Genomic DNA, 27504 nt, shown 5'->3' on the forward strand with positions numbered 1-27504 from the left:
ATACTTACCAAGTGTCGTTGTTTTCGAACAATAGAACACCATCAATAGGTTCGTAATCTTTATTAGCTTTAGCACTTCCATCTAGGGTTCTAAAAGTTATAAAAACTCTTCCCCGAGCACCGCTATATCTGTTGACACGTAGCCTATACAGTCCAACAGACTCAGGCACCTCTTGTTGAGAGTCACTAAATGTGAAAATACCTCCGTGATCATCATCCAATATCATCACTGTAGCAAGAGAAGGGTTCACTAGCTTCACGGGTGGCCTGGGATTAATTTGTCCCGGAGAACCATTCATGGCACGAGGGTAACCATCCGGTGAGAGTAAGTAACGTGGATTGCTCAGCTTGACGTAAAAATGTTCGTCTTCCTCGAAAACGTCATCGTCGATGACCGTGATGAAGATCTGTTTGTGAGCTTCACCAGGACGGAAGACAATTGTACCCTCTAGGGGTTCGTAATCGTCACCGGCGTTAGCGGTCCCATCTTCGGTGGCAAAATCTACGCAAACTGCATTATTCAGGTCACCCTCTCGGCTGATGGTTACTGCAAATTGACCCACATTCTCCATAACTGTATAGTGGCCAGGATTAAAGAAAATCCTAACCGAATCGTCTTTCTCTTCTTTCTTCTTAACCTGTTCTTTAGTAGGTGGAGGTTCTGGACGTTCGATCTTCTTTCTGACCAAATTACCACCACCCATCAATTTCCTGGTGGCCTGAATCCGGTAAAAGGCTCTACTTTTGGGTCCTTTGTTTAGGATCTCTTCTCTTGCCATCATTTCGATTTCGTCCATACTGCATCGAGGATTTTTCCTTCTGATATCCCTCAATAACTGTATATATTCCCGTCTATGCTCCTCAAATTCTCTGATCTCATCGTTATCTTCTTCTTCGAACACTTTAAACCCGGTATCGGAAGCACTGCTTTTATTAGCAGTGCCCATCTCCACATCACCCTCACCTTCGACTATGACACCCCTCTTGTTCATCCTGTACCGTTTAGATAGGAATTTATAAATAAATAACCTTCTATCCGCAATATAAGCTGTTAGAACAGTGGTTGGGAAGAAAAAAAAAGTCAGGAGCCCCTCCCATACTTCGATCACTCCATGACTCGACCAGGTTAAGATAAGGTAAAGCCAAATATAAGCGAAGACACTCCAAGTCATGGTGACAAAAAATACTCTCAAGTGCTTTATCCTACGATTTTCAGGAGAAGGTATGCTCCATACACAAATTGCTATAATGACAAACATATTAAAAGCAGCACTACCCACTATAGTTCCTGGTCCTAACTCACCAGCTTCAAAATTCTGTCCGTATACTTCAATGATGGACAGCAATATCTCGGGTGCAGATGATCCGAGTGCCATTAGAGTCAAATTGGAAACCGTTTCGTTCCATATCCTAACATTTATTGTTTGTGTTTCACCATTTGGTTTCTTGATCACAACTTCTTTCTCCTTCGATGTGATGACTTCGATAGAAGCCATGAAACGATCCGCTATGATGGATACTCCTATGAATATATAAACTAGAGCAACAAAATAAATCAAACCTCTCGCTACTACATCTCCCGTACTTAGATTCTTATCCGGTAGCCATCTTGGTAATAGCAGTCCATCCTTGCATAAAAACTGTGTAGTATTCTTCTTATTACAGTAAGCGTAAGGGAGAAGCAAAGTCAATAAAAAAATGATTATGAGTTTAATTGATACATTCATTTTTTTTTCTTATATTAATGAATTTCAATATTGCTGTAATGGTAATTGAAGTCGGAACTTCTTTCACCTTGGTCCATTTTACATGCTATCTATTTTCTCGAATTTTTGAATATTTTGGAACTTTATCCTCCATCTTCCTCCCTGTAAATAATAAAATATGATTATTTTATGTTGCTCTACTATTAAACATCATCGTTATTAAAATAAGTTTAAATTCAAAAGTTGATAAGCATTTATTCCTATAGTAGTTATTACTCTATGAACAAATCTTAGCAATTATAAATTAATAACATAATGCATTTTGTAATCAAACGGTTATTTTGTACATAGTATTATTGTAAACGAAATTATTGCTTTAGTAGTATGCTGTTGCTAGTAACATAAATACTGCTGTAAGAATAAAATTGCTGCTATAACATCTGAAAAATAAATTGTGTAATACTCGTAGTATCACAAACAAAACTAACGATTAGTTTTTTAAACACATGCAGATGCCATTACAGTATCAATTCTTAAACACAATTACAACAATAATCATATCAAATTAAATTAGTAAACTTACTATGCCATAATTTTAGTGTAATTGCAATGATAGACAAACTATTATAGGAACAATTCTTAATTAAAAAATAAATGGGACATTATAAGTAAAGAAACGTTTTATATCTATTATTTATACTGCTATAGATAAAAGTAAATAAATTTATTTAATATTATAATTAATATTTTGTAAATGTGTAAGTTAAAGTTCTTTGTTACTGTCGTTCTTTTAGTTTTGAAAACCCACATCTTTTAAATTTAGTTATTTATAAAAAATTAAAAAATGCTTATTTTAGTGCAGAACTAACAGAAATAAATGCTAACATGGGAATTTATCTCTGGAGAGGTGTCAAGAAATGGAATGATCTTATGTTCGGGACTCACAAATTAATCCAGGTTCAAGATTGGAACGTCTTCTTAGACAATATCGATTTCTGTCACAAAGATTATTCATATTTCAACCAAAATATGACTCATATTTTGGTTGAAATATGAATAATCTTTGTTCTACGGCAACTGAGCGAAGATAAAACTTTTAAAAGTTGACGAAATGCTTTAAACTCGACAAATCAACCTCTTCGTAACCATAGTATATCGCACGAATCTTCCTTATGATAGGGGGTCTTTATTCCCCTTCATTTTGGACTCTTTCCGCCCTTCTCCGCCCTCTTAAGTGCGCTTTCTTAATCATATCTATCCTGAATTTTGACCACACCCACAATGGATGCAGTCAGGTAGTAAAGAACGGGGTTCAACATATTCGACACAAATCATCCATGAAAAATTTGTGCTTCCTTATCCAAATTTCGAACCAGGATCCACCAGAGCGACAGGATAATACAAGCAAACCAGGGATAGACATCCATATAAATCGTGGCCTAATTTTGAATGTATGGCAAGCAGCCTATCTGTGACGTAAACACAACATACCAGTGACGTAATCAAAATTCTTCCTCGCCGAGTTTGGAACTCCTCTGAAACGTTGCAAAGAAAAAGAATTCTCTATTCGTACAGTTTTTCATCGAACACCGTGTGCCTCGCGCTTCGTTCAGAACGCATTCAACTTTTTAAAAACTTTCAGTTCGTTCGAATCTGGTAGTTCGATAACGCAGTATCCCGAGTTCCAATCTCGACGCTTCGTGTCGCTTCGTGGCACTCATATTTATGTTATAATTTATAGTAATATATAAATGTATATCAATTAAAAACAATAAATAATCTTTTAAAAATCTAATAAAGAATAATCGATAATAAGACAATAAAAGTGCTGTTATTTAAAATATACGAAGAGAAATAATTTTAGAAGTTTAAAATAAGCAGGTGGCGCTTAAGTTAACGTCTAGGGAACCATGCCGTTCTAATAAGTATGTTCGACTTGAAATTTCAAATATTCCTAGCAATGTAGCTTTGTTATATTTTCACTTAATTAAGTTATAAAATAATTTAAATTTTATAAACTAAAATGAGCATTAATTATAAGATATGGTGCTAAATTAGATTACGATGTGAGCTATATATAGGCTACATAATCGAATGTCTGTCTGTAACTATATACATTTATAAATCCTTTGAACCGATCTGTGTCACATTTTCATAGTTACTCTTTAGAGCCCCACCGAAAATATATGCTACCACTACACTCCCTCCCCTGATTTCACCCCCTGTTAATTCCTACTGTATATGAATAACTAGCAAATATAAGACTGCTAGTTATTTGTATAGAAAAGGAGGAATTTCTAAACAAGGATTCAAAAATATGGAATTATTTTATGTGTTAAACTTATAATATAATAAATCAGTTTAATATTTTTTATGTAAAATTTTATTATTATAATAACATTCTTCTCAAAATTGTTCTTATAGCAGTTTATATAACTAAAGGATATTTCAAGAAATTTCAGTTAAAAATTCTTCAAAAATATTTATTACCGTAGTAGCATTTTTATAAAAAAAAAATACTTTCAATTATTTATGGATAAAACATTAGAAATCGCATTTATTTTTAAATTTTTAAAATTTCATCACAAACTTCTATCCAGTTAGCTATATTTTATTGCTATAATAGCATCGAGCTATCTTTCCTGCTTATGCTTCAAGAGTATTCGTGAAATTTTACCCATTTATCAGCAATATAAACGAAAATGAAACATTAAAAAAGAGAGTATTTTTAAATTTTTAAAAGGTTTCGATGTGTAAACTTCGATTGCGTTGATCCACGTTTTTTTTATTATGATATTCATCACGTTGTCTTTTCCGTTGATGCTTCAAGAAAGGATACGTGGATTTTTATCTATTTATCACCATTATAAGAACAGTTTTTACAACCGACACTTAACACCTCCTCGACGATGGCAATATTAATGTTACTATAGTTTTATAGGGAATAGTTTGAGAGGAGAATAAATGGAGGATTTGTTCTATGAAGGTTTTAACACATTGTCGCTGTCACTTTTAACGGGAAACAAGCAATCAGAGAAGCCATGCAATGACAAATCGTGGCAAGACTTCACTTAACAAATTTTCTTTTGTGACGTTCGATACTATAAAAATAGTAGTGCGGATATCGGAAGTTTGAAATTACTACTACTTTTATCGAGAAGGAAGTTGATGGAGTGACATCAAGAAATAGCCCAGCATCGGATGACAGAGTTTCAATTAAAGGAAAATAGCTGTAAAATATCTTTCATCCGTGATCAAGAACTCAAAATCCGTATCAGATATCTTTAAAAGTTTTTTTTTAAAAAAAGTTGTTACTGAAGCAATAAATTCATTTTATCATTAAGAACTCAAAATATTTGTTCTAAACTATGACTAAAGGCAGTGACTCATTATCTTATGGGCAAAACGGGCAATTGACTGGGGCCCCCCACAAAAAGGAGTTCCCAAACCAATTTTTTATGAGAAAGTATTTTCCCCCAAAAAAAGTCCTCATGTAAAATGTTGACTTTCAATCACTTTTCGTGACTGAAGTCAACATCATACATGGGGTGCCCTAATTCAAGTTTTCCTGGTCCCATGACACTATAACACATCACTAATCAAAGACGTAATATATTGTAAAAAAAAATTTAAAATAAAATTATAAATCTAAGAATATTGAAAACCTTGGAATAACATGTTAACTAAGTTTCTTTATTGAACATTGTTTAATTTCTACACACAGGACAGATATGATTTCCTGACTGATGACCCATAACTTCTTATCACTGTTCTATCAACCTCTAATATCATTAATCACCTACGATGTGTCTTAAATACAGGGTCCATTTATAGAAATTTGAGAAACAATGAGTTAACATATTCTTCCCAATGTCTTCAATCGATAAAATTATTTTAAAAAATCGTTAATTCTTCAAGTTGTAAATAACAGAATTCTACAGGATTAAAATAAATTATTCAAGTGTTTAGATAGATTAAAATTTATTAAATATTTTTGAAACTTTAATTAATAAAAATTTAAAATATCCGAATTAATAAGCACACTTTTATTTAACCTTTAATTTATTAAATTTTTCTACTAATTTCATTTAAAATTATTTTATAAATGAATTTAATGGATAGTTAATTCCATTTAAAGACTTTTAAACTGTTTTAATGAAGAAACTAAATTTAAATAACACGTATTAGTAAAGTTTAATATCAGAAAATCGTTATTTCGAGGATTTAAAGAGTATTTATTATTATTGCCAGATTTCGAAGAGTATAATTAAATGGAACAAGTAGATTTATAGCTATGGTTTACTAAACGTCATTGGCAAACAAGAAAATTCTCGTGGAATACAAAGAGAAACCGAATGCCTAAGAAAATAATATAAGATAAAGGTTTACTTTGACAAGCTTTTAGAAAAGAAAACAAAGAGTAGTTAGCAACATTTTTCAAAGGTTTAAGAGAATAGAAGAGTGAGGATGACAAGTAAGAAAAGAGAGATAATTGGCACAATTGAAAGACGTCTGTGTACCTCAATAAAGCCATAAGAAGGAAGCATCTGTTGCACTTTTTAACTTACAAACCCTTACATCAAATAGTTGTCTCACGCAACGTCATTAACTAAAACAGCAATACGGCCATCATCCAAGCAAGAAGAAAGATTTATTGCTTCAATATCGATATCAATATAATTTGTAGCTATTCTGGATTAGCTTCTTATCAAAATTAAATTCGATGGCATGCTATAAGAACAGGTGCAAGTGGCCGTTTTCAGATATCTTTACAATATGCGAAGAGGGATGGATGTCATACTAGAAGATAAGTTCAACGTTCTTTTAGTCCTTCTGTCACGCTCAGGTAAACTGCCCGAGCTTGGCAAGAAGTATATTTTCGTCCCTATTGATTTTCGTGCAGGACTTACCGCAGTGCGCAAGGAACGATGGGAATGTCAGGACAATATTCTTTCTCTCCCTTCCGTCTCTCTCCTTTTTTTTTCTTATCTTTTTTTTTTTTAATTTGGTGTGATTCGCTTTCCCATTATTTCATTTGAAAATTGTCCTTATTCCTTTTTTAAATTGAAAACATCAATTTCACACAATCTTTATTGGATCTACAAGGATATACTCTCTTATAAAAGATATGATACAAAGCAGATGCTATGTATTTTTTTTCTGGTCGTTCCTAGCAAAATACCGCGAGATTTATGGCAGAAATTTCCTTAAACATGCTTTTATTATTAATAAAATTATTGTTATTAATACTTCGATTATTTATTTTTTAATTTCGAATTTTATAAGTTAACTTTTTCTTCGACCTTCTTTAAAAGTTCGCATCTTCCTAGAAATCTTGTAATTTACATAAGTTTTATAATTTATATAAAACTATAATAGATTTGTTTTCTTAAATAACTATTTGGATCTAAGAATGATTATTGACGACAATTTATAGATTTTTTTTCCCTTTCAATCTCGAAGATAATAATAGTTATGTTTTATAATAATTTTATAGAAATTCTATACTTACATTTTATTTAATAGATTTTATATATTATATTTTTTGAAGATAAAAAGAGTTTTGTTTCAGTATTGAACATTTTCTTTTTCTATTTCTGCAACTTTTTCAGTTTTGTGAACAAAATGAATAATAATTTTTTGCAAGTTGAGATCAAATCTAATATCGTTATTTATCTAGAGTTAATTTATTAACATAAACTTAGAAAATTGTAGTTAAGAATATTCTTATAATTAGTTTTAATGTATAGGGTGGCCCAAAATTCAGTTAAGATTGTCGAAACTATTTAAAATTGTTAAATATGTAACCATAGTTTTTATGTAAATGAGAAACACGGTTGTTCTAAATTCGATTTAGGATTTATTTTCATTTTGGACCACCCCGTTCGTAAGTTATTCCTTCGAAATGTGTTTAAAGGTATCAAATTAGTAATTCACTGGCAAAGAAAAGTTTGATTTTTAACAAAATTGAATCAAATTTATTTAATATTTAAGTGAAAGAAATCTGATTGTACACATCAGTTTTATTTGAAATTTAGTTTATTTATAGAGATTGTTAGAAAGAAAATATTTTATAAGGCTTTAATATTTTATCAATTCATCAAACAGTTAACATAAGGCTGTTTGCATCGTCGCCAGTACAAAAACTACTCTAAATGCTGATTACTTAGTTATATGTTAGTTTAATAGTTAATAATGGAGATTGTTGCTCATTATCAATTAATCTTCTGTTAACTATTTACAGTGAATGCCAGCTTTGTAATATTAATCCATTCCAGAGGCTTCGTCGTATTGTTCAAATATTGCAATATCAATTCAATAATATATTGATTTTTGGTAATAACATAGCTTAAATAGCCTTTATACAAATTTGCATTATACAGTTAATTGCAACTCTGTAAATCTTTTATATATAACAAGAATTTCGTATAGTTTGTTTGTAAGGTACTGTATAAGGAATTTTTCAGTTATTTACGGTACAGAACGTGCAATATGTTAAAAGATGGATAATTGCACGTTTAATATATATTAATATATATATTAAACGTGCAATTATTCATCTTTTATTTTATAGTTTAATAAGGGAATTTGTTCTAATATAAATTAACGTAATCAATTACTATCTTAAACTTTCTCACATTCTCATTTCGGCTTATCTGGACTTGTATACTGTATATTACAGATTATATATAGATCATCCAGATATATGAGGAGGCCGGCAGCCCATTTTTCCTTGGCCCCGGAAAGGCTTCAAAATTTAAGCTCACCTGATAAAACCATTGAACACTGGTAGTTGATTGTGGGTTTTCACTCCACCTACGAGCTGTCCACGTGGAATTTTCCGAGTTTTCTTCACGTGTCTAACACCTAAAAGGGTCCTCACGGTAGACATTTCCCATTGCAGATCACCTATGTGTTGCGTTGCCGTATCCCATCAAACCCTCCCATAATCCAACCCTCAAAATTTAGTATTTTATGTAAAAATATGATATAGAAGGATTATAAATTAAAGTTTATTTCGATAAAATGGAGAAAAATCTGTTTTCATTTCTTTTATGGATTTGATTCCTTTACTTTAAGGCTCTTGAAAAGAGTAAAGGCCGACATATGTAACTCTCTCACCACTTCAGCACCGTATATAATTCAATTTTTAATTATTCGATATTAAATTAAATATAAATTCTCGTCTAACTGATCGAAATCAGGGTATAAGTTTTATACAAATATATAAGTTATTTTATAAATAAAACTTCCAACGATAAACGTTTGATAACAAATTTATTGATAGTTTTCCACTAAACATAACTTTTAAATTTATAAAAATTTACATTAAATTAAAAGAAGGGGGAAAAAATTAGATTTTTCAACGTAACTTTTCCTTTTATCTCAATAAAAAAAAATGTTTTCTTGGAGAGTTCTTTTATTTGTATTTATTTTCGAGAAGTCGTTGAACTTTCGTCTCCTTCTGAGTAAAATAATAATTATTTGGATGTCTTTCAATACAAAAATCTAATTTTGGAGTTAGTCCAGTGAGTTTTATTCTTAACGAATACATTTTACAATTTATTTTTACAAATTCATGAATATTTATTTAGTTTTTATGGAATTTAATATGGATTTCAATTGGAAGAAACAAATATTTTCATCAATCAATATCAGGAAGTGTTATATTATTTTTTCAGTTTACAAACATCCAAAAATAATTTATTACACGTCATATAAACTAAAAAAAATAGAAGAAGAAACTGTATCTTCTTGAAAATTGCAGAAAACATCACGGCTTAAACTTATATAAGAACAGAAGAAAGGTTCTTCCGTTCTTATATAAGTTTTCTGTGCAGTAACAAGTATAAAAATATCATCCAAATCATATTTTCTTTCATTTTTAGTGAAATTTTTGGCAAGAAGATGGTGTTTTATATATATATATATATATATATATATATAAAGAAAAACATTGAAGATTATGCGAGCATGAGTGATGGAAAATCGCTTTTGTTCATGGTCTAGTGAAGAAGATGAAAAATGAAATCGTTGATAGGATAACTTATAAATGAGATATATCCGGTATGAAACTAAAGATGCAATAGCGCTGAAGTTGCATATTTTTGAATGGTTAATAATAAAAGATTTAAAAAAAACCAAGAAAAACCACCATTGGATAGCGCAATTTACATAACAGCAGCGAAACAGATCGCCAGAAAACACGATGATGAAATTTTGAAAACGTGTTTTGAAACTGTTATAAAAAATTTAATATCGAATTTTTAAGTTATAATTGTAACTGTACGGTTTAAATATTGAATAAAATAAAAATTAAATCAAATAATAACGTTTCTAGATGAGTAAATTGAATGTTTATGTATGTGTTTTAATATTACAGATTTTTTAAATATTATTAAATAAAACTTATAAAATTATTTCGCTATCTAAAATATTAAAATCGATCAAATAAAGTGAATAAATTATTTATAAACAAAAAACCAAATTGTAAAAACTGAAGAAAAGCCTGATTTAGTTTCGTTGTGGTCTAAACTATATTACCTAAGGGGTCTTTCACTAAATTGTAATAAATTTTAAATTGGGAAACCCTGTGTCTTCGTGACATGAAGTACTAAGCTATAGTTCACGTGTGAATCCTGAGAACAAGGCAAAGAAAAACAACTTATATTTAGCACCAATATAAGAGTTTGTGTTAATAGCGTGGGTTCGGACCTCTTCCAATATAAATAAGATTTTACATCGCTTCTTTGGATGGACCATGAGTTATAAACTCGCGTTTCTTCATCGTAATTATGATTTGCAGTTTCGATTTATCGTTCTCAATTAACTCAAAGTATAAATTCAAATAATAACGAGGATTTGTATTTTATAAACAACAGTGTAAAATGCAATAAAATAAGTAAACGTCGCGACACATAAGTATCAACAACAAATTCTTAATGTAATTGCAAAGGGGAACAACATAAACAATCCACTCACGATTGACGATAAACCTATTTTCTTAAAGAGAATGTCAAAATCATAAAAAAGGAAGAGTACTTTCGAAAAGTTCAATTTATATTTAATCCACAAGACCCAATTCTATTAGTTGTTGACACTCGTAAGGATTATATTACATTTAAAAAGTTTTTATTAATCATTAAATTTATTAAGACAATAAAAATATTATGGGACTCACTCTTGTTACTCATTAATCCCATTTGAATGAAATTACCAATCTCTTTTAGGCGAGAAAAATAAGTAAAATCAGCTGTTTTAATTGATAAATTAAGACATTTTAAACTTATTTACAGTAGATATTAGCCATTACTTAAATGGAAACACTTTATGGATTCTCGGCACTCCACCTCATGTCACATCGTGACTTGCAGCAATGACGGATTCATTGCGTCACTTTTTTACCCATTACTTAAGGAACATTCATCACTGACGTACAGACATACGTTCGTTTCGAGCTTAATTTACAATACTTCCCTTCCATTAAAGTCGATTTCTGTAACCTTAATACTGAAAGCCGCAATATACAAATTACATATCCGCCTTTGATAATCGCGTTTAGTGTTTATTGATTATTGTAATACGTTTACACAATTACTTTCTATATGAAAATTGTGTATGCCAGGAAGAATTATGTATATTTTTAGCAGAAAAAGTGAGGAAACAAAGAAATATTAAAGTACAGACAACCAGAAGCGGAGCAGTAAAGATATATATCGCTGTAACGGTCCATTTGGCGCACTTTTTTCCGCAAGATAAAGAAGAAAACGGCTCTAAATTATATTATAAATTTGTAGCACAATTGCAAAAGAAAGTTTTACTTCATTTTGTACATTCGTTACACCTTTATAACATATTCTTGCTTCATTTAAATATCGAAAACTCAGCACAAATGTCGGAAAAAATGTTCAGAAAGTATATACTTACGTTGCATTTTTTTATTATTATTATTAAATGCTACAAATTTTGTCTTCCGAAGAAGAAACTTCATAAAATTAACCGAATCAAACAGACTTTTTAAAAGAATTTTACGTTTTTTTCATTAATTTATATGGAATAAAAGCCGTTAAATAATATTTTGTAAGAATTTTTACACAGGAAATAATACGTATAGATCACTGATAATTTTTAAATTTCCTGCCCTCGATTCTTAGAAAATGGGTTTAATATATTGGAAATTAGCTTCCTGCCCTTAAATAAAAAATAAATAAATAATTTTAATTATAATTGATAAAATCAGTATCGAAATTACTGATTAATACGTGTAATGTATGTAGATCTGGTTCATTTATTTGCATAAAATTCTTTAATTATAATATTTAAAAAAAAAATATATATATATATTGTGTTTCTATATATAATTTGATGTAGAAACATTCTAGCTATCGTGTATCATCACTATATAATCATTAACATTATTAATATACAGTAAAGTAGCTGAGTAAAGTACGCAACACGACTGCAAATAGATGAGAATTAGAGAATGTGCAGATGACATTGATACCGAGTGCATAACAAATTTTAAACACGAGTTAATGACGTTATTTAATATAATATAATCACGGATATTAGCTGTATTTAAACAAGATATACAACTGTAAGAAACCGGAGTAAAGATACTGTAAATATTGCTTCTGTTATCGATCCGTACTGGCGAAGAAACGAAACAAAAAAAAAATCCTCCTGTTCTTAATCGGTGTTATTGCTTCACAGATTAAAAAAACAAACTTTAGAAATCAAAAGAGATCCAATAGGATTGAGATTTAAGAGAGAAAAAAATCGAATAAAATAACAAAATAGTTCAATCGGATGCAAGTAAAAACTCTTGGAGTTAGTATACAGAATGTTTGCGAGTTGTTTCTGCAAGCTTCTGTTTCTGGAATTTTGCCAATCTCTCAAGTTTCAATCCAAGAATTCAAGATACTGATTCCAAACCAAGCAGAAGAGAAGATGAAGTAGATAAAATTCAAATAGAATTATACCTTTTTCCAATAAATACTCTTACAACAAATAAACATCGAAATTTCTTCTTGGGCATAAGATTTTTTACAAGTTTATTTGCATATTTACATTTTTTATACGTTTAATTTCTCATATTTAGATATATTATCGATTTAAAAAAATGTTAAAGTATCATCTGATAATGATTTCATAAATATTTATTGATACAGCAACAAAACTAAGCGTTATATTAATATAGTAGCAAGCTCATAACCAAGGCAGGATTTGTAGCTTAGGGTCTCGCGTTACGAGTCTATAGTTTACGGCCTCATATTTTATGTGTATAATTATTTAGTGGACGGAAAGGGTCTGTTATACATTACAGATTAAAGCCCTAACAAAAGTCTGCTCATAGCTGTAATGACGAGCGAAAACACTAAATACTGTTTGGCAATTTAGAAGTATGTTACGATGTTACGGTGCTAATACAGAAAATGGTAGTAGATCATCTGATAATGATTTTGTGTAAATATTGTAACATTAATAGATGAAATGTTTATCACTAACCTCTCGAAATCAACATAAACTTTCTTTAACTTAATCAATTTTTACTGTAGTAGCATTAACAGAATCGTTACTCTAAATAGCACACGAGACAATTTACTGTAATAGCATTTGTAACTAATGAAATATCTCTGAAACGGAAAAAGTAAGCTAATTATTTGAAAAATACAAACAAACAGTGAAACAAAGTATCGAATTTCGCTTCGGTAATTATATTATCATCAGTAGAGAGGGGGTTGGAGGAAGATGGAAACGTAAACACATTTTGTAAATAATATGAAGAATAATGGAATTTATCATCACAATTTTTAATTTTTTTTTTTTTTTTTCTTCTTTTTCCCCACATCGTTCCGATAAAAGCCACGTGACTGCTCGTAAACTGGCGACAAAATATCGATCGTGTGACAAACTAGGTCGACTTCTTTATGTCTCGATCAGAACTAACTTCCAATTTGAACCACTCCAAAGAGAAAAAATAATTGAAAATTTCCATTTCCAAATTTTTCATTTTGATTTAGTGATTTTTACTTTTATAATTCGACGCTTTTTTCACTTCATTTCCTCTTTAACTTACGAGAAAAATGTGTTTTTATTCGAATTTGTAACGGAAAACAAATCGTTAAACGAGTTTAATGTAGAGAAAATACAACATCGGAGCATCCTCCGCAGGAAGAGATAGGATGAAATTGTATTATTGACTAATCTAGCTTAAAATTTCATCATATTTCATGTATATAAACGTTATAAAAACATAAAAAAAATCATCTCACATAGCGTCAAAATTCATAAATATTTATTATTATAATTATTATAATGTTGACTCTCTATTCGTGTTATAATATATATATATATATATGTATATTTTGTAGTGTTATAAAATTATATAATATTGAAATTTATACAAAAATATTCAATTATCAGACGTGAATATATTATTTTATAGAATTTCTTTAAAAATAATGCATAAAATCTTATGTAAACACATATATTTTAATGAATTAAAGATTATTATAAATTCGTGTCTTTATTTTTATTCTATTTTATAATAAATATTTATATTAGTTTTATTGCGTTTTTTCTTGTTTTAAAACGAAAATAAATAGCTAAAAGGCTGAAAAATAAGGAAAAACTTATAGAAAATATAGAAAAAATTGTATTGATTCGAACACTTATATAATATTTTAAAAAATATTTTATATAACTTAATTGAAATCTGATGATATGTTGTTGATGTTTTGCTATTTTATCTTGTTTAAATTGCGATAAATTTTACAGATAGACAGACAGACAAACTAAGACGTAGACATATATAAAATTTCGATTTATATTTTTACTTTTTAAGGTACTACTTTACTAGTGAAACTCTATAATTTTGTGTTTACAAATGTTAGAAGAAGATAAACATTGATATAAAAGATGAAATTACATTAGATTAAAGCTCTAACATAAATTATATCCGGAAATTTTAAATCCCTTCCACGCTTCTGAGATTCTTACAGATAAGCAAATAAATGCGAAATTTCCGAACAGACTGACAGACTTACGGCCGTATTTGCAATGAATGATCGAATTATAGTTAACCAATTAGCATTCAGTTTGCTTTTAGTACGTGAAAGCTTATTGGTTAACATTTAAACTCTTGATATTAGATATAAAAACTGCTTACAATTTTCTAGAATTTCTAAAAACTCTAGAATTTTATGGTTACAAACAATTAAAAGGATATTAGCGCAAGTAGGCGATTCGATATAAAATTATGCTAGATTTAAGGCTGATTATATCTGAAAATTTTAAATCCCTTCCAGAATTCTAGAATTTATAATAAAATTCTAGAATTCGTATGGATAGACAAACAAACGGCATTAAATATACATTTAATAAGCAGTAATAAGCGCCAACTTTGCGGATAGACAGTGAATGAACTGTCCGCGACAATGGCATAAAAACTAAAGTTTCTAGAAATTCTAGAATTTACGTATGATAAAGACACAAATGCACGCACAGAAATGCGATTATGTACGAATAATGCAATATACAAGATACATTATATCTGAAAATTTCAGTTTTCTAGAGGAAACTTGCGGATAGACACGTAAACACACTACGGGAAAATTAATATAAAAATCGATTTTTTTTTTTTTTTTAAACTCCTAAAACTACTGAAAATTAGCAAAAATATTTGATCCGTTTTCTGTAAGTTCAGAAGTTATTTAAGAGAAAATAAATTAGTGAAGAAGAAGGGGATCGATTTTTAATCTTCGATACCAATTCTATTCTGGCAGTAGAATGCAGCTGTCTTTATACATTATATTACATAATACTTTATTTATACTTTATACACGACATAATTACTTGCCAGATGGTTCCTAATCCCTCTAAACAAATTTTAAATGCCTTGTAACAGAATAGGGTGAAATTATAAGCTTATAAGTTCTCCCTATCCTCTTACAGGCGAGTTGGCTATTTATACGTTTATAACTTAAAATTTTACATAACTGTTTCGAATTTACAACAGAGAGAAAGTATGGAAATCTTTCAAAAAATAACCCCTAAGATTTTTACATTTTTAGACTCGAAAAGGCCTTGAAACGTCGAGAAAGGCAAACAATTTCGAGGTTTTTTTTTCTGTATGACATGATGTTATTTCCCGATTTTGAAGCTTAATAACTCCTATGTCTTTTGTTAAAATTTTCTGAAATTTTGCAGGGAAGTTTGTGCATCAACGGGATTGATGCTACTAAATTTTGGTGGTTAAAGGTCAAGGGGTTGGGGAGATAGAGCGGAATCATGTATCATATTTTGAGTTGGGTCGGACTTAATGACGATTTTACTCGTTATTAGCACTTACATTTTTTAATAAAACCCGTCCCTACCCTCAAAATTAAGTTTTTTTGCCATTTTATAATAATTAAAAATATAAAGGGTTTTCAAAATAAAATATCATAACAGATGGCGTCACACGCAGTTTTACGTGTTGCCGGGAACGTTAAGCAACTCGTTTTCGAATTTTTTACGGAAATATCTTAAAAATATAATAATGATTATTTAAAATTGTATATGAGGCTATAATACTGGATTATTCTCCTGAGAATTGCAAATTCTCTAAGGTGTAGTTTGAACTTCTGTTAAAGCATCACTGTTTATTATGTACCAAGGCATAATTTATGTTTAAAAAAATCTCTTTTTTTGTCCCAAATGACTCTTCAGCTATTCTTATTTCTCTTTTTCTTATCCAAACACTATTTTCTTCGAGGAATTTTTAACAAAAGGAGATAGAAAAAATACAAAAATTATTGTTAATGCAGCAGTGAATAGACGTAGTAAACCATGGCATTAATAAATATACCCGTTATGTAACTACTGCAAGACGATATTTTTTATAAAGAAAAGTCTAAAAATACTTAAAATAAAAGAATTCCAAGCTAAATTTTTCATTCTAAAAGGGTATTTTTAACTTTTTAGCAACACATTAAATACTTTTAAATGATCTTTTAGTAGTTTAAGGGAAGAGTTTAATTATATTTTTCTAATTAAATATCGATTTTCTTAATAAAAATACTTGATAGATAGGACGATAAATCAATGTATTTTTATAGATTTAAGCATTAGAAAAGTTTCCTTTAAATGACAATTCCCCTTAATTTCTATTACTTGGTATAATTTAGAATGTTTAATAGTTAATCGATCGATTAATCGATTAAAAAAGTACTATTGAGTTAAGCAAGCGTGAAGATGGGAAGAATATAAACATTAAGGCTAACTATTATTGATTTAGACCATTAATAATCAGGCTAAAATGGCATCAGACGTTTGGTAAAATTGGTTTATTTTTAACAGGATCAAAAGCAAAATTCCAATAAATTTTAAATCAAATTTTTGCATAATTTTTATAATTAAAAATAGCATCAGGACATTATTATGTCCTTTTTATATCTTTCTTTTAATAAAATATGAAAAGCTGCATTGATTTGCTTTATATTTTTTGGGAGGGAGCCAATAATCAATAATAGTTTTGCACTTCGATATCTAACAAAAGATATTCATTCTTTAAAAAAAATACCCTTTTACGTATTCATTTAAGTTTTTTAGAATATTTTAAAGTGTTTAATAGTTATATATTAATAAATTTACGGTTAAAAAAAAGCGTATAAATTCATTAAAATCGAATGAAATTCAACTGGCTAGTGAATAAAATTAACGAGAGATTCGTACAAAATATACAACAAAATTAAATAAAATAAACTTTAAAATTAATTAAACATTTTAAAATTATTAAATGTAATACAGGAAGCACGAAGAGGCTTACGATCTATAAACTAAACTAACATTTTCCAATAAAATTTTTAAGGTTGGCTTTCCGGCAATGCTTATGATCAATATGGATAAAGTTTAACAAGATCGTATTAACAGCTTCGGAGTTATAAAATTCAGCATTTAAACGATAAATTTTGAAAGATATTTTAATAAAGTTTACTTTAAAGTTAAAAAGTGATGTAATTATTACGTATAAGAGGATCTTTTTCTAAGTTATAAATCGAAAAATTATTAGTCGTTATTGAGATAACGCGGAGAAAATGATGTAAAACTCAGAAATAAACCTTTAAATCACAAAAATTAATATTGATTTATGGGATATTTTTCTTCTTAAATATTTCTATACTTATTTTTTAAAATAAAGATATAAATTATATATATTATGTCCTCAATTTTCACTATGATTCTTCGCCTGGAAACGTATAAAATTTCGATTATTAATCTTTATTCTATCGCTTAAGGACACATCGACTTTGAAATTTTTACTTATAAAAATCAAAAAAATCACATTTCGGATGATTGAAATTGTTCAGATCAATATAAAAGTTTCGTTTAATCGATCAAACTCTGATGAAAAGAAAAAGAAGAAGAAGAAGAAGAGGAAGAAGAAAGAAGCATTGAATCTTCTATAGATAATCTCAATCATAAGGAAAAAATATGAATGAAAATTCTTAATTTATCAATTCAAAACGAATTTATATGTAGTAAATAAATGAAAAGATTTTTTTTTATTCTATAAAATAAACATTTTTATGCCTTTTTATACTTTTAAAAACTTTTTATATGGAGTAATTTTCTATTGAAACCTGGAGGCTATAGGGAGTTTTATCTGATTATATTTCACTGTAAAATGATATTTTTGGTAAGAAATATAAAATATTTATAGAATAAAACCTTCAAAGATAAGATTTACATAATTAAAGTAGCCAAAAATATTCAAATAAACAAGAAATAAGGCATTTTACATTCACTCTACATACTAACTTAAGCTTGACATTTATCATTTTATCACGGAATTAACTTAATATTTAACACATTATACAATATTAAAATCGATAAACCTTCGTAAATTTAATTGAACAATTACTATTATAAATATATAATAAGGATATACGTAACGCATACAAACGTAACCAAGTTACATGAGTTACATATACATATCATCAGATACATTATATTTATATGAATAAGTGTGGGTTTAAGTAAACTATTTGCACTCGAGTGATTCTATAAAAGGGATAAATTTCCAAATAAAGAAATAGAAATGTCAAGAAGCAAGTAGACATTACGAGGTAGACAGGTGTATAACATTTACATTAACATTACTAATGTTCTATGCTACATCAACGTACGAATTTGTTTGGTATCTTCTAGTTCCATTAACAAAAAATATATATAATATGGTCCCTTGTGCGTCACAATGATTCTTCATATGCCACTTAGGTCGACAGTATTATTTTAGCTTCGTTTATCTTCATTTACAGCCTTACTTTCGTAAAAATATGAGTAGACGACGTAGAAAACAGGGAGAAGAATCTAATATTTTAAATTTAAAAAGCTTGCAGAGATGTATTCAATATTTAAAAGCATTAAAGCATCTCTTACACTCTATAGAAGACCCTCTATAGTAAAACCTGTATAAGCTGGAATCGCAGTTTTACTGTATAAGTTAACAGAATCATGAGGAAGGAATTTGAATGTCCACCATCTTTAATACGTTAAATGCAAAATATTTTCACTTAAATGAGGTAAATAACCAAATAAAATATTATAAATACAAGAAGTAGGTATAACTGGTTATCTATATGGTTCCTAAGCATCACAATAAAATCCTATGCATCACTGCTCCATCTCTTTCACTTATAGTATTATTCTCAAGTAAATATAAGCAGAAAATATAGAAAACAAGAAGATCCTTTAATATTCTAACTTTATAAAAGCTTACAGAGATATATTCAATATTTAAAACGAATAAGAATATTTAAAGCATGGCATATGCTGTACATGATCTTCTTCCATAACATAAAAGAATCATAAGAAAGGAATTTGAATCTTCTCTATCTTTGATAGGTTAAGGACTAATATATGACCCATACTTTATCCAAATATTTACATAAAATATTCAAGATAATAATAGTTTTAAAGTATTTACATTCAACTATATCATGTACTTAAAACTTTAACTTTCGGAATACAATATATATATATATATATATATATATATATATATATTGTATATATATAAATAAATTCAATATTAAACACGTTATATTTTAGTAAAATATGTTCGAATGTATCTGGAAATAAATATATTCGGAGTTGGTTGTAAAAAATTCATTAAAATTCAATTTTTAAAATCGTTTTGTAGATTTGCGTGTCAAGGTATCATTTACTTATATTTCGACTTTGGTAAATGATATTTTTCTTCCAAATTCAGAAACTGTTGATATTTTACTATAAATCTCTTTTAAAAAATAATATTTGTATATTTTATTTTTCGTATTTTTATATAAAATAAAGCATTCCTTAATATTTTGATTTTGTACAAAAAAGAAAGGGAGGGAGTGCAGGAACTGATGCCAAATTTGAAAATAAGGACGAAGTAAGAGATAATTGTCTTTTATTTTTTTGAGAAAAATTCCTTCGAATTATTCTCTTAACTTAAAGAAAAAGTCCTTCTTAAAAATAAAACAATATTTTTCTTTATCTTAGATCAAGCAATCCTTCGAGAGAATAACTTGGATCCTCTAAGATAATGGGCAATTCCTCCAAAATAAGAACGAAATGCGAATTCCTTCCAATTGCTCTCTTAACTCGGATCCTTTAAGTTAAAAGATAGAGGATTCAAATCCTTTATCATTTAACTTAAAGGAAAGATCGTTCTAAAAAGTAAAACAATACTTTTCTTTATTCTGAAGCAGGAAATCCTTCGAGAGAATAATTTAGATCCTCTGAAATAACGGACAATTGCTGCAAAATAAAGAATCCTTTTCTAGAATAAATGATTTTCCTTTATTTTTAAAGAAAATTCTTTAACCTTACTCTAAACTTACATCCTCAGAGATAAACAAGATGAAGGACAGTTCTTGCGAGATAAAGGAAAATCTTCCTTTATCTTAAAGGATGATCATCCAAGTGAAGAAGAAAAACTTTGAGAATTCTCCTGTAATTTTGTATAATATTTCTTCAGTTTTTAAATGAAAAAATCAAGAAAAACAATATATATATATATAATTGTAAAAAATAAATAAAAAAAATAAAAATAAATAACTATAAATTAAATATTTTATTTCTTAATATACCGTGTTTTGCAAGTCACGTTTAATGTACAGTACCTATTAAGAAGATAGAAATTGTTGACAATTATTAATTAATTAAATATTTTTTTAAATTCGATTTATTTATTAGAAAATATGGCCGCTGTTTACAGGTTCGACCCTGTAAATAGCGGCCATATCTTTTGAACAAGGCGGTACACAAGAAAAAACTTTCAAACAACGACCATTTCATATGTTCCCGTCAGTGTCCGTTGTATAAAGGTTTATTTGTAATTCTAATTTTGCGTTTTCAATAAATTCAACGCACATATATATATATATATATTTATTTATTTATTTTATCGCCGAATTTTCAATAAATATAAAATATTTTAAGCTTCGCTTTTTATAAAATATTATTTTAAAATTATTTATTAAAAATAAATATTAAATATTTTAAATTTTAATAATCTTTACATAATTGTACGCATAATTAATTATAAATTCTTCATTTCTGGAGATTTATTTTATTGAATTTTTAATAAATATTAATTTTTAAATATAAATTCAACGCAGTTTTTTTAATGATTAGGGGTCTATTTTATGATATTTTAATTATATAAACACTTAGAATTAAACAAATATTTTAAAAAATTTTATTAATCAGTATATTTTCTAGGTTACAATCGTACAGACAAACTTACGCCCACATTTTCGTAATTCAAATCTTAAATTTCTAGGCATGTAATACATAAAATTTTGATGGTTTTTTTGATAAAATAATTAGTGCATAAATATTAAGATATTTTATAGAGATTTTGGTAAATTTCTCTGCATTTTTCATCATTCTTTTCACTATAAAATGTAATTTTTCTATGTAAAACCAACCTCTAAACAACGGCCACTGAAGGTAATATAAATGGCCGTTGTTGGGAGGTGGCCGTTCTTCGAATATCGATCGTATTATATAGAAAATTTTGATATTTTCTCCTACAGTTATTATATAAAATACTAAATTTTGCATGCATTTTACATACTAAATTATACGTCTTTTTTTTTACATTTGCGTTTATACAGCCATTCAATTTTCCTATAATTGATCTTCCAGCTTATTATGAAATAATATTGAATTATAATAATAAATGCGTAAAATTTCGATTTTTTCTCACAATTATTACATAAAATATTAAATTTCGCTTACAATTTATCACACAGAATTATATTTTTCTATAATCACATCCGTACAAAAACATTCGATTTTTCCATGATTAATCATAAAATAACACATTTTCACAAAAATATCGGCTAAAATCTTAAATTTTTAAGTATTAGCGTTGAATATTCTTACATTTTATGCATAAATATTGATATATTTTTTAACAAAGACGAACAAAACAATAAATTTTTCCCCTGAAAATTGTGGCGAAATATTGGACTATGATCATTTTCACACAATTATACGTCAAATTTTCAATTTACTTTTAAATTTAATACACAGAAATGTAAATTTTGGTAGAAATTGAGGCATTTTCTAGACGTAGTTTTCTAATTGTCAAGGAGTTTAGTTTCCTGTTAAAGAGTTTGTCTTGTTAGTTTGTTCAGTAACAAGAACAAAACAATTACTTTTGAAGAAATAAATCAATTAAGTGTAGTGATTCTAAAGTAAAGGATAGGCTATTGTTCTACTGCATACATCCCCCTGTTTTTTTTATCTGTAATTTATAACTGAGAATATACAATGTGGAAGTGACGTTGCACGTTGCATGCAACTTATCACGAGAACTCTTTTTAAAAATTTTTTTCCTCCTATATCCTAAGAAACGTCATTAAAAATGCACACCTCTTCATTGAATTTGGAATCATTAAATAGAACAATTAATTTAATTATCAACATTTATATAACCCACAGTAGTTATACTTCTATAGGAACAATTGGTAATCGATTTTCCTGCCACCCTATGCTACCGTACGTTTAAATTCACGTTATAACTGTAGTAGCATAATTAGATATAAAGTCTGTGTGGTCTAGGGTTTAGAAGATCGTCACCCCACTGGGCAGATTGCTGAAAATATATTACTCATTTTCGGTTTATTCCCTCGTTAGCATCGATTGAATGGAGAAGTTACTATAGTAGGATAGTAAATAAATAAATTAAGATAATAAACAATGATAAAATGGCTCGTTAAAGTGTATTTTTTGCTTCACTTCTTGGCTTTATCACTACATCTTCTTAGAAGAATCTTACATAATCATGCAACATAGGGAGATGCTACTGCAATAACAAAGAAGGCGATACATTAACAGTGACTTATACGTAAAAATTTGAGATATTTTTGATGAAATTACACGATTTTAGATTGTTTTCATGCCGATAGAGTGACAAAATCTCTTTAAATTATCGCATGCAATCGATTTACTACTATAATGCAACATCTAATGCTTCTGTGTTAACAATGACGATGTATTAATATTGATATACATGTAAATATTTGAGAAAAGATAAGTGTTTTGATAATAATTACACGATTTATATTGCGTTAATACTACTAGAGTAATAAAAATTCTTAAAATTAGCACTTATACTCAATAGAATTGAGTTTTATAATGCAACTCTCCATTTGATGCTAATATATTAATCTAATATCTGTCTGTCTGTCTATACACTTTTACACCGTTTGACCCATCTGCACCAAATTTTTCTTAGTTATTCTATAGGATCCTGCATAAAATACAGGCTGTTATAACACCATTCATCCTTATTGACACTTCGTGATAAACATGATAAAACAAAAATAGTGTTTTGATAACAATTAAACTGTTTTAGACTTCTTTAATGCCTCTAGAGTAATAAAAATCACCTTAAAATTATCACATACAATCGATAGAAGTTGAATTGTATGATGCAACCCCTGTGTGATGCTGCTTTACGAACAAAGAGTATGCATCAATATTGATATATATATGTAAATTATACAAGATTTTACAAGTGTTTTGATAAAAATTAAACGATTTTAAACAGTTTCAATGCTGCAAAAGTAATAAAAAAATTCTTAAAATTATTTCCAACAATCGATAAAAGTTTAGTTTTATAAAATCAACTTGTCAAATGTGTAATGTTTTCTTAAGTAACATTTAATTGACGTTGTTTTAAGGGGAAAATTCTTATTTTCTGCTTTTTCACTTCTGATTTAATATCGATTTTTATAAATTTCCATACAATAGTTATTTAAGTAAAAGCGCCTGATTCTATTTTAGGAATAAATTTATATCTAATCATTATATTACGTATTGTTATTGTAAAGCCTTGGCATATTTAAGTGATGTAACCAAGAGAAAAGTAATGATGCGGATGATTTCTACTACATTAATAATGATCATACGGTATAAAAATCATCAAATAGTGAATATATCATCAATAAATGTTAAGAAATTTAACATTAATTCGTTGAGAATTCGCATTAAATCGTATAGAAATCGAAGAAAATTTGTAAAAACTTTTTAAATATTTTTAATGTAAACTTAATCAATTAACGTTAAATATTGAAAATAAGTCCTTTAATTCATTTATGGGTTCATTTATTGGGCAGAATTCTTTTAAAATTATTATTATATCGAGCGAATAATGTTGAAAACTTAATAAAATTGGGAGAGGCAAGTATAAATTTACTATAAATTTGCAGGAGAAATGGGCGGAGGCAAAGAAAATTCTGGTTTTTAAACAAATTTATAACTATCGGTTACGGTTTATATGAAAAATTTTGCTGTTTTATAACCAAGAAAATGATTTTATCGAGCGGACAATTTTTAAATCAGCGAGTTATGCATCTGTCAGATTGAAATTTATACGCATTCTGGATATATTTGGTATAAAAATACGAACAAAAGTGGACGGAGGATATCAGAAAAACCAACAGAAATTAATTCAAAATTATGTAAAAATTTGGTAAACGATTGGGCGGCGTCACTTAAATTACACTTTTCAGCGTGTATAGTGCAATTTGCATACGTCAGAAAGGATTTTATAACAAAATATTACTGGAAATTGGGTGGAGAATATCGGAAAAAATTAGAAAAAAGTCAACAGTAACCTAAATTACCTAAAAAATCCGTTAAAATTAGCAAAACGATTGGGCGGAGTCACTCGAAACAACATTTTTCCTGTGTGCATAATGCAATTTGCATGCATTCGGAATACGTCTTCTATCGAAATGTGGCCGGAAATTGGAGAAATCTTCAGAAAAAAATCGAAGAAATAAACGATGAAAGCTGTTAAAATAAATAAATAATCGAGCGGAATTCGCCCACGAACCCAAATCTTCCAACGCATTATGCATTATAAATCCAATATTTATAAATTTGCAAGAGAGAAAAAAAATTTAAAGAATTGCAAATTTGATAAAACATTAAATGGCGTAAAATAGTAGAGAAAAAAGTTTAAAAAATATAAATAAATAAATAAAATATTGAAAGTAAAACGAATTTGAACGCATTCTTCCGCAATGCTATCAAACTCAAAAATCGATATCCATTGAAAGACTTACCGAACATATCCGTCAAAACACTTTTCGCGTTTAAAATTAATTTTTATAAATAAATTTCATGTATATAGATTTATATATAAAATATATTAATATTTCTTAAATATTATTCATTTATATTCGAATTTTTAATTTATGTATATGAAGTTATCGAGGGAGATAATTGCAAGAAATTGCTAGGGATAAATCTTTGGAACATGGTTTGGAAGCATCATAATGGAGTCACGCTGCAGACAAAAACGTGTAATTTAGTGTTATTAAAGTGGTATTTTAGCGTGGCAATTCGATTTTTTTAAAGTTAACAAAGCCGACAACAGGTTCTGGTGTTTTTTTACACGATTAAATTTGTTAAAATTCGACCAACAGGTCGAATTGTATGGCACTATCAACGCGTAACACTCGTAGATAAATTATCATCACTTTGCCACCATCATCGATACCCCCCTAACAGTAGTAAACATCGCGTTATTTGCGGGATAACGCTCTCGGAAAACCTGCCGAAAGGGTAGAGAAGAATGCTACTATAGCAACAAACCCGTGGTGCACTTTTAACAAAAATCATTCTACTTACTAATTAAAGGACGTCGTTGCTCCTCGTAACATATCTATGGCACAGTTATAACCAGAAAGTATAGGACCAGGATTAACTTAGACCCGGCTACGTGGCCGGGTATGGGAATTTGGGGTCCGTGTATGCCCCTGGGAGTTGGCCAGCATTGCTAACGGGTCGTCCACCCATTACGCACCAGAGCCACACTCTATCTATATTGATCAGTGTGTCTGGATTGTCGGTGAAACGTATTCTGGGTAGGAAGTAGCGACGCCACTTGGAACGAGCGGAGAAGAACTGAACCCAGTCTGGCACACCGCCAAAGTAATAATAAATTGCTAGTATGCGTCTGCGCCAATTGATTAAATATCAGTTATAACATATAGAAGAAAAAGAGAAAAAAATATTCGGAAAGTAAGAGAAAGCAATCTCTCATGACTTTGTGACGTCTTCAGCTCCTTGTCTCTACCACCTCGTCATTAAATATTATCTACTGACATCTTACCGTCATAAAACAGGTTTTCTGCCACCACTTCGTTACCATAGAGGTAGTTTATTCATAAAAACTATTTCGTATACCTTAAATAAATGAAAATGACATCCGTCAACGTCATTTATCCCTATAGTAGCATCGTTTGAACCAATAAAACAACGCAAAAAACCCTTTTCTTCGAGTTCCTGACCCTCTTATATAAATCCATCTGTTAATACTTTAATGGAATCAACTACTGTGAATTTCTAATGTAAATCTCTAATGTTTCCTGACCCTCTTCTAAGAATCCATCCGTTAATACTACAATGGCATCAACTACCGTAAATTTCTAATGCAACCGTTATGGTAATGGAGACCCATACACATCACGTATGCTTCGAAAAAAAATAACTTATAAATTGGAAATTTATGAAGATTATTCCATCGCGTTTTGACGTAACGTTGTAATTTTTGCTTGTTATTCATCATTGGTGTAATTGGTACCACAAATAGAACAATAAGGACTGCACGGATGCGTGAATTTGTTCAGTAGATTTGGAATATGCAACAGTTAGTGGTCATTGCACGCACGTTGCCATGGTACAAAATAGAATACACTTGACTCTTGTCACAAACCAATCGATAACCGACATTTGTCTGTAATTGTCTTGTTTTTGGTGACAACGCGTATTTCGATATAGAGATGTAAAAATAACGACTCGAATGTAGTACTGTATCCCCAAGTACCATCTTGCTACATTGTGTCCGGGTGAAGAATCACGATATAATTTGCCTTAAGCAGTGGAAAAACTCGCATACAATGTACTTCCGGGTGTTATATAAGTGAAGAGTGTATCCTTTTGAACACACAAAACCCGCTTGTGTTCAATGGAGATGTTCAATTAATCATTTCTCAATACATTCAATAGGTTTACTTAAGGTGATATTCCTTTCAAAGTTACGTGTGATCGTAGTAACATCAATAAATTCGGTAACACAACATTAAAAATAACTAATTGAATACGTAATTCCATTTAATGTAGTAAATATTACTGTTGTAGCAACAATAAATATATAAAATAATTTAAAATTTGAAAATTTTCCATCCATTCTTTTAGTAAGTGTTACTTTAATAATAATCCGTAAATTATTGTAAAAATAA

General features: G+C 28.9%; 1 protein-coding gene across 3 annotated transcripts; it reads right to left on the minus strand.

Moving 5' to 3' along the window:
* Nucleotides 1-26111, minus strand: LOC136980814 (sodium/calcium exchanger Calx-like). Of its 3 annotated transcripts, none has more exons than XM_067277006.1 (2): nucleotides 25892-26111; nucleotides 1-1867 (listed from the first exon to the last, which is right to left on the minus strand). In XM_067277006.1, exon 2 carries the CDS (start codon nucleotides 1724-1726, stop codon nucleotides 5-7), a length of 1722 nt encoding a protein of 573 aa, XP_067133107.1. In that variant the 5' UTR covers nucleotides 1727-1867; nucleotides 25892-26111; the 3' UTR covers nucleotides 1-4. The 3 variants fall into 3 exon arrangements, with proteins under 3 accessions (XP_067133107.1, XP_067133106.1, XP_067133105.1); XM_067277005.1 differs by lacking the exon at nucleotides 25892-26111 and adding an exon at nucleotides 3197-3378; XM_067277004.1 differs by lacking the exon at nucleotides 25892-26111 and adding an exon at nucleotides 3193-3378 and having other exon boundaries at nucleotides 1-1863.
* Between the last annotated feature and the right edge of the window lie 1393 nt (nucleotides 26112-27504).

This window comes from Centruroides vittatus, unplaced genomic scaffold, assembly GCF_030686945.1.
Source record: "Centruroides vittatus isolate TY-2023 unplaced genomic scaffold, ASM3068694v2 contig_726, whole genome shotgun sequence".
In the NCBI taxonomy this organism is placed as follows: domain Eukaryota; kingdom Metazoa; phylum Arthropoda; class Arachnida; order Scorpiones; family Buthidae; genus Centruroides; species Centruroides vittatus.